Source organism: Siphateles boraxobius, unplaced genomic scaffold (assembly GCF_051911475.1).
Source record: "Siphateles boraxobius isolate OS27281-9 unplaced genomic scaffold, OSU_SipBor_1 72, whole genome shotgun sequence".
NCBI classification, from domain to species: domain Eukaryota; kingdom Metazoa; phylum Chordata; class Actinopteri; order Cypriniformes; family Leuciscidae; genus Siphateles; species Siphateles boraxobius.
This window is the reverse complement of record NW_027509200.1, coordinates 2,835,625-2,844,584: the sequence shown is the minus strand read 5'-3', so window position 1 is coordinate 2,844,584 and position 8,960 is coordinate 2,835,625. Positions and strand designations below refer to the sequence as shown.

Sequence of the window (8,960 nt, the reverse complement as noted above, 5' to 3'; positions counted from 1 at the left end):
GTGTGTGTGTGTGTGTGTGTGTGTGTGTGTGTGTGTGTGTGTGTGTGTGTGTGTGTGTGTGTGTGTGTGTGTGTGTGTCAGCTGTGCCTCCACTCGTGTGAAGCTGCTGGTGGTCTTCGCTGGAGAATGGACCACTCCAGGATTGAACATGAGTCTCCTGCTTCTGCTGAGAAAAATACACACTTCAACAACATCACATACTGTGTTCAGATGTTTCCTGAGCTGGAGACTCTTCAGAAGAGATCTCAACCACTTTACAAATCAAACACTTTTATTGTATTAAAAATGACATTGTGTTAGGGTTGCTGATCATGTAATATTACTGCTTAAACTCTATACAGTTATTCTCAACAATCAAGTGTAACTCTAACCCAATTTCCCCATCATTTGACTCCTAATATAGACATCAACTCTGAATTTCATGATCAGTGTTTATGTTTTTCTTTATTTTGTGCATTTTAAGAAGTTTCACTCTCATTCACCCTCTCAACGAAACACATTACACACATTGTCATATTTGAAATGGTTCAGTGCAAACAGTGTTTACTTATACAATGATTTAACAGACGAAATCAATGTGATATATACACCCTAGTGAAAAAACTATGCCAAAATGTATTCAAAATGCATTTATTTCATACTAGGTACAAACCATTAACATATTTACTGACATAATGCTTGAGGCTTTCTGATAAAATATTAAAATTAAACTTTACTAGGAGTACTTTATTGCACAATGCACATTTCTTACTTTAATATTTAGAGTAAAATGTGTTTTACTGTAATACCACTATTAATAAGGATAGTATGATCTCTGTATAATATCAGTATTTAAATGCAAGATATTTAAAGTGTACCTAAAGTATCCTTGCAATAGTTCCACTTTAGCACAATCAAATATATTTAAGTATATCTTTAGTTGGACCTCTGCACTATTTCTAGATAACTAAAGTACATGATTAAGTACAAATTAAGTTTTTCCAATTTAGAAGACTGTAAGTGAACCAGTTTAGTATACTAAAAGTACAATTGCAGGGTGTTTATATTAAGTACATAATAAGTAAATGTATTTGTTGTGTACCTATAGCATAAAATAAATGTATTTATTTTTCACTAGGGCAGTTAAGACACATGTAATCTAGTGATATCCTGAAATGCAGTTTGAAAAATGAAAAATGAAATTAAATAAATTTTAGGAAAGCGTCCGAAGACAGCTGAGGCTGAGGGAACGTTCTGGCAAGGTTCTCTCAAAGTTATGATCATGTTATTCCAGTAACGTTAATAGAACGTTTGATCAAAGTTATCTGGTCTTTAATAAAGTTATCAAAACGTTAGCACAAAAACATTATTAATACATCATTCATGTAACGTTTTATTTCATTTTTTAAATGTTGCTCCTTGTTTCAGAACATTCAAAAGTAACATTCCTAATGTTTGCAGAATTATCAAATGGAAAGTTCCGTTAACGTTCTCATAACAAAATAACGCTCTTTTTGAACATTCAGAAATAACGTTTTTAAAACTTAATTTGAATGTTAGCAAATCATTTTTGTACGCTGGGATGAGACGTATCATTGAATCGAGAAGCCTGTTCCTGTATGAGTGATCGACAGATGACAAGCTGAAGATCCTGAGAATCTGACATCACAACACCAATCAGAAGTTATGCTTCTGGATGAGGGAAATAAAGACTTGTTTTAGGGCCGTTATGATTAAATATACTGTATTATTTTTTTTTCAATTCACTGGGGTGTAAAGAAGGAAAAAAAAAAAAATATATAGGCCTACTGTGTCTACTCTGACATGTTAATTGTATGATTGCAATATGAATAATGTCACAATAATTAAAAAAAGTTTAAAAAAAATATATATATACTGTATTATTACTACAATAAGTGTTTAACTTTTGTGCAAAAAAAGTATTCGTGTACAAAATGCCTGAAGAAGCTCTATAATCAAAATAACTCAAATTTAACATTAATTCACATTTATATGTATAGCGCTTCACAATACACATCATTTCAAAGCAGCTTTACAGAAAATGCCTGAGTCTACATTACAGTTTACAGTGATCTGTTATCAGAGGCGACTGTCTAAGTTATGTGTAGTATTTCAGAAAAGTAAATATACAAATCACACAGTTAGCTCATAATGTATTAATGTAAACAATGTGTTATTTTCTTTTCTGATTTGGAGATTTAAATATATTTAATTATATAATAATTCATATTATTTTTGACTAAGTTTTGAATTGGCTGTAATTAGTGTTCAACTCAATTTGCTATAGAAATAAGTTTTTGTATTTCTTCTTAAACTCCCTCACATCTTCTGTAGATGAATATTGACGAGCAATAACTTATAGCACCAGATATTTGTTTTATTCAGCCATGAAATGTATATATTTCTGCCTCTAAACTCTTCGTTCATGGCCTGTTTTCATAGAAGAACAACAGTGATTGGGCTTGGAAATGTGTCTGATCGCTCTGGATAAGTGAGAATAACATGCTGGTGTTGCAGTGTATCCCTGAACAGCTGGATTCAGAGGAGAAATACAGGAAATAAAGAATACAAGCCCAACTTAATATTGACTTGACAGCACTGACGCCATCAGATGAGCACAACACTTGATCTGTAGAGTTGCTTATAGCTGAATGAACTGCACTGAGCTGAATAATACAGCTGGCTTCTTTTTACTGTGAAGCTGCTTCGCCACTTTTTCTATTGTATAAAGCACCTTAAAAAGAAAGGTGACTTGAATCCGGACAACACAGACATTTATCTCGCCTTTGTTTTAATCACAAGTAGCTTTTCCACAAGAAAGTTGCATAAAAGCACCATAGTGTGATTCACACAAACACTAAACACCATCATGGTAAAAAATGCAATAAACATTAATTTAACAACATTAAATGTAACATAGAATCCTAATGTACACAACTAACTAGAAAAAAATAAGAAAAGCTATGAAGAAACAGTTATTTCAACAAAAATACATCAAATGTGAAGTGTCACGTAGGGAATTGTGGGAATGTCAATTTACGTTTTTTTTCACTGTAAATTAAACAATGACTTGTTCTTTTTCTCTTTAAAAAACTGTAAATTTTACATTGTACATTAAAACTATGGTTAGATCTATCACAGTTATTCACCGTATGGGACCGAAACTTTATGTTAACCAATTAACCGTTTTTTACCATTAAAATGACTATCATGTTTTACAGTGCGGTAAAATCATGTCTCTCACTGTGGCTCGTCTTTGTTTTACAGTGTGAAGACGACCAAAATCCATGCATTTCTCTGTATGCTGTCAAACTGGAGTCTCTGTGGCCCTGTACAGATGGACGGGAGAGTCTATTGTGAGAGAACAATGTGTCTCAAATAGAAGCATTAGCGCTTGTCCTTTTACGGCCTTCCTCTGTGTGTTTGGCACCATCCCGGGACAGAAGAGGGCCGGCCTCACCTGTTGGGGGAGGATAAAGGCTGGCCCGTTCCCCAGTCCTGTACCCAGAGTGTGTCCCAGCGTGTGCTGTCTCTGTGTGGCTCCGTGAACATCAGCATGGCCCCCAAGAAGAAGGAAGAGCCCAAGCCAGTCGCGGCCCCCAAGCCCCCGGAGCCCGAGCCGCCCAAGGTGCCGGAGTTTAACCCCGCAGAAGTCCAGGTATACCACACATCTCCACGAGCCAGCAGCCGAGCGCTCCGGTGCCAAACCACTGACACATTCGGACACTTTATTGAGCGGGTTTGCATTTTCATTCCTATCAAACTGAATATGGTGTCTAGGTTGGGTACGTTTACACGTGGGTTTGCCTCTGATTTTTTCCGCGTGCAGACGACATTAATGTCAAAACGATCCCCATTCACACAGATCCGTAAAAACGACTAAAAACGCTGTTTTTTGCCGCCAGACCAATAGGTGGAGATGAAACACTATAGACTGAACACGTAATACGCATGTGCATGACATCATCATCTTCAGAGATCACGTTTTTGTTGTTTACACAGAGACCGTTTTCAAAATCTTGCACTTTGAAACACGTTTTCAAAGGTTTATGTTTTCAGGCTCCCAACACGCTGTTGTTGTGTAAACATACGGCCAAAACGCATAAAAAGTTTTACGTTTTTATTTGAAAACGGTGTCGTTTTAACGGCCCCTGAGTCTTATCATTCTTCTGTTTCCCTATTAACTATGGTGAGAAACATGAAAATGATTGCTATCACTCCTGCTGCCTCTGATCTGCTGTAAGACTTTAAGGCACGTTCTCTTCATAGAGTTTTAGGGGCTGTTTACTCGACACCGTTTTCAACCAAAAATGTAAAACTTTTTAGGCGGTTCGTTTACGCGACAACAGCGTTTTGGGGGCCTGAAAACGCAAAGTTTTGAAAACGGGTTTCAAAGTGCATTACTTGTTCAGTCTACAGTGTTTCATCGCCGTCTACTGGCCTGGCAGCAGAATACAGCGTTTTTAGCGGGGATCTGAGTGAACGGGGATCGTTTTGATAATGGTGTCGTCTCAAAGGGAAAACTTCTCCGTTTCAAGCATATCGTTGTGGTGCAAACGTTCCCTTACTCATTCTAGATTAGGGAGCACAAAAGTTTCCCCTGTATTGAATTTCCTGAGATCAAATGTTGCCTTCTCACAAAGATAACCGCAGGTTTCTTTATAGTCCATGCACTATTTGAAGAACAGTGGGTAGTGCGTCCAAAAGTACAACCTGCTGTTGAGTAATGGAGGAATTCCTTTGGCTAAGCGTCTATAAATGACACATCCAGCTGTATTTGGCCGTGTGTTGTGTACATGCTTGTTTAATATGCAGAGCTCAGAATTGACTTGAGAAACCATTTGCACTAATATATTTTAGAGAACCTCTTTCCCACACCTAAATCTTTTAGCAACTCGCATTAGTTACACATATTTAAGCTTATAAATACAATGCTCTCAAACATATCATCTGTAAAACCCAATGGCATATCGCTTTCTGTGCAGGTCAAGTGATATTTCATTTTTGCCAGTGAAATGGTGGAAATTTTGAGAAGAGTTTCCGACAACAAAAGAGATTTTAGTGGTCAACATCGCCACTCTACACCACATTTCCATAGTCTGAAATGTTGAGGTTGCGAAGCCATAATTTATGCTCCAAACCATTGAGGTTTGGGCCACACAATGTGATCCTGATTACGCTGGCCCAGACCGGACCACCCAAACTCCACGGCATTGTGAATTCTCAAGCAGTTTCACATCCATATACAGCTTCAGTTAAGGACATAAAGCAAGCATGTACACCGAATACAACACATTTCTAATGAGCTCTGATTCCCGAGAATAATCATTCACAGTATAATTTCCTGCATCCAGTGGCGTTGTTCCGGGATTGGTTATGCCTCAGTGGGCTTTACCGTTATTCAGTGAATTCAGACAAATCAGATGCAAAGGCTTTTATTGGCATCTTTTCACTGATGTCTGGCAGGACCAAATACAAAATTACGCCTTTGCATCTGTAGTTGCAGTGTTAGGTCGTGGTATCCTAGCTGTTTCCTCACTAGGGCTCATCTTTCGGCATGTTTCCATTTCCTAAGGCCGTAAAGAGCATCTTGCCAGTGTCATGTGTTCGCAGTCTTCAATCACTGATGGCTGTTTGACAATAGTGGTGTCGGGTGAACGAGACAGGGCCACACGCTCCTTCTGGCTCAAGGCTGCTCATAGATTCTTTTGGACAATGAGTCACAGGACAAACGGGATTGAGCTTGAGTTTCCAGAGACATCTGACAGCCGTGTCCTGAAGGACAAATACCAGCGAGCATTAATAATCACATCTCCGACATCTGACCCGCTGAGGACCTTCAATGTTATTGATTCAACTTCAGGCTTTTGTATGATTGTTCGTTATTTGATTTCTGTTTTTCTTTCTTGGCAGCTTGAATTCACTGCTGAGCAGCTCGAGGGTAAGGCAGATTTCTGTAAAAATTTTACATTTATTTAATGTATCTTGTTTAAGCATGTTGCTGATTCTGAATATCGACACAAGGGGGGAAAAAACTATTTTCTGAAATGTTATTAAAAATACATTCTCCCAACTCTTACAATTCTCTTTCAAGTAAATGCTTTTCTTTTAAAGGATGTTTAAATATTTTAAATGGGGGGAAAAGACAAAATATTGAACAATGAAGTTCAGAATAATTGCTGTAACAACCACTGCAAACAGTCAGAGAGCTATAGAGCTCTATAAAAAGTTATAGAAGTTTAAGCAAATGTACTGAACATTTATACTAAATATGTATTTTACAAAATAATTTGGTCTGTAAAATTGCTTGAAAATCAAAAAAAGTTTTGTTCCAAATTTGATGTTAATATCCTAAAAATTGAGCCACTATAATTTTTAAAGTACCGTTTTCATGATAAAGCAATGACCAATTTTAACAGTTTTCACAGGATGAATCTTGAGTGTTTAAGCTTTCAAATGAGACCTAATTTATGACGGTTACGAAGATATGTGATGGGGGAAAAGGCAATAAAAAACACGGCAAGTGTCCCGTGAGCTGAAGCCTCAGAAACGGATCATGTCCCACTGTGTTTTCCAGATTTCAAGGATGCGTTCCAGCTGTTCGACAGGACACCAACCAACGAGATGAAGATCACCTTCGCTCAGTGTGGAGACCTGATCCGGGCCTTGGGCCAGAACCCCACCAATGCTGAGGTTATGTACGTCTTAGGCAAACCCAAAGCTGAAGGTGAGACCCCCAGGAGAACACACACTCTCCACTCGCAGATCACACACCTGGCCATGGTAAACACATCTGGCTGTTCTGTTGTCAGACATGCAGGTGAAGATGCTGGATTTCGACCAGTTTCTGCCCATCCATCAACACATCTGCAAGGCCAAAGACCGCGGAACCTTTGAGGACTTCGTTGAGGGCCTGAGGGTGTTCGACAAAGAGGGAAACGGGACAGTGATGGGCGCTGAACTCAGACACGTCCTCGCTACTCTGGGTGAGCTTCATTAGAAACCGCACTATTCCTCTAGCAGCTGCAAAGTATAACAGGGAACCTTCGGGCAATTAAGTCATTTCAATGTTATGGACTGACGTTCTGCAATGTATAGGCTGCATCATTCATAGAAAGTTTTAGATGAACGTTCTTCTAACGTTTTTTAAATGTAACAAACTTGTTTTCGGAACGTTCTGAGAACATTCAAAAGTAACGTTCCAATGATGTTTGAAGAATGATGAAATGGAATGTTCACTTAACGTTCACATAACCAAGAGAAACGTTTTTAAAACATTTTAAAAAATGTTTTGAACGTTCAGAGAACATTTAGAAATAATGTTTTTTTTTACTTAATGTTGGCAAAACATTTTTAGCCTTTTCATTAGGTTTTATCTCACTTTGAAATCAACAAAATATTTTCTTGTCTTATTTATTTGTCATCACAATATATTGTTTTAAATTAGAAACTTATATTTCAGTTTTTCTACTTAAATTTTTTTTCTTTGCTAAAATTACACGCATATCTCTGAGAGAAACTGTCTGTGTGTGTGTGCGCGTGTGTGTATGCGTGTGTGCGCGCGTGCGTGCGTGTGTGTGTGCGTGCGTGCGTGCGTGCGTGCGTGTGTGTGTGTGTGTGTGTGTGTGTGTGTGTGTGTGTGTGTGTGTGTGTGTCTGTGTGTGTGTGTGTGTGTGTGTGTGTGTGTGTGTGTGTGTGTCCAGGTGAGAAGATGAAGGAAGATGAGGTTGAGCAGCTGATGGCTGGACAGGAGGATGCTAACGGCTGTATAAACTACGAAGGTGACTTTCTACACACTTTTACAACTCTTTCCTTCAGTATGTCATGCACTTTACTTTATAGATCAACATCTGTTATCAATAGACCGATAACTTTTATGTCTATGAATGAAAACCTATATGTTCCTCGCCTCTAGATGGTAGTGTTGACACATCTATGACAATATGGTCTATTAAACTAAGTTATCAAGGATAACTTTGGATGTGTCTAAATTGTTCTCCCATTAAATGAAACCTATGCTCACATGACTAAGGCAGAAAATTGTGTGTTCAGAATAGTGTAGACTAAACATGCATTAGCACAGGGTATTGATTTCGATCTGGTCTTTTCCCCACAGCTTTTGTAAAGCACATCATGGCTGGCTGAACAGGTATGAGAAATCACCCGTTTTAACTTCATCTCGAGTGCATTTCTGTGAAGTTTTGTGTTTAATTCAAGTCATTTCACCCTGTAAATCCTGCATGTGCAGTCAGTATTAATGTTGATTGTAGATTTGTCCCACTATTTTTCAGATGATCAAGACACTTCAGTTGAGGATCCAGAATAATGCCAATGTTATTTCGTCGTTGTTCTTTTGTAAATGAAAGCCCATGCAGGAGTTTTCCTCCGAGGATCTACTGTCTGTCTCTCAAACACTTCTTTTTGTACGGCTCCTCCGTCTGTTATGCCGAAACACATCACACCTGGTCTTTTTGTGAATACAAACACGTTTATTAAATGTCATGCTTGGTTTAAACAGACTCCTCTCTCTTTTTCTGAATCCTTTTCATTTCACTGTTCCTGGAAATCTTAATCTCTTGTATTGAATGTCTGTGCTGTGGAAGTAATGAAATGGGTTGCTTTGATATTATTTTATTAGTTTTTCTCAATATTTGGCTCAACTCTCGAATTAGACTTTTTTTCTCTCAAAACAACAAGTTCAGATATCTGAACAATTAGATTCCTGTTCACATCAGATTTTAATTTATTATTTAAGCAAATTGTGTGTGTTTTGGCACATGTGTATAATAAAGTAAGAATTGCCTACAATTTGCACAATAACTAAATGCACATGGATTGATGATCAAAACTGATGATCTTCACAACTTCTAAATATCGTGTGAAACATCACATGTAAAATGATCCATTCAGTGATCAAAATATGTCAGACATGTATATTCCATAAATATCTGACATGCAAT

At 37.7% G+C, this 8,960-nt stretch overlaps 1 protein-coding gene across 1 annotated transcript; it reads left to right on the top strand.

Annotated features, from left to right (window-relative positions):
- Positions 1–3,458: 3,458 nt before the first annotated feature.
- myl13 (myosin, light chain 13) lies at positions 3,459–8,515 on the top strand. The gene is made up of 7 exons (XM_077217336.1): positions 3,459–3,658; positions 5,914–5,941; positions 6,578–6,727; positions 6,813–6,986; positions 7,704–7,781; positions 8,117–8,149; positions 8,292–8,515. The coding sequence occupies exons 1-6, from the start codon at positions 3,557–3,559 to the stop codon at positions 8,143–8,145; spliced, it is 561 nt and encodes a 186-aa protein (XP_077073451.1). The 5' UTR covers positions 3,459–3,556; the 3' UTR covers positions 8,146–8,149; positions 8,292–8,515.
- The last annotated feature ends 445 nt before the right edge of the window (positions 8,516–8,960 follow it).

Coding starts and splice junctions, on each gene's coding strand:
- myl13 (XM_077217336.1), top strand. CDS start 3,557: ATGGCCCCCAAGAAGAAGGAAGAGCCCAAGCCAGTCGCGGCCCCCAAG. Junction 6,728..6,812: donor AGGCAAACCCAAAGCTGAAG/GTGAGACCCCCA, acceptor TTCTGTTGTCAG/ACATGCAGGTGAAGATGCTG. Junction 6,987..7,703: donor ACACGTCCTCGCTACTCTGG/GTGAGCTTCATT, acceptor GTGTGTGTCCAG/GTGAGAAGATGAAGGAAGAT.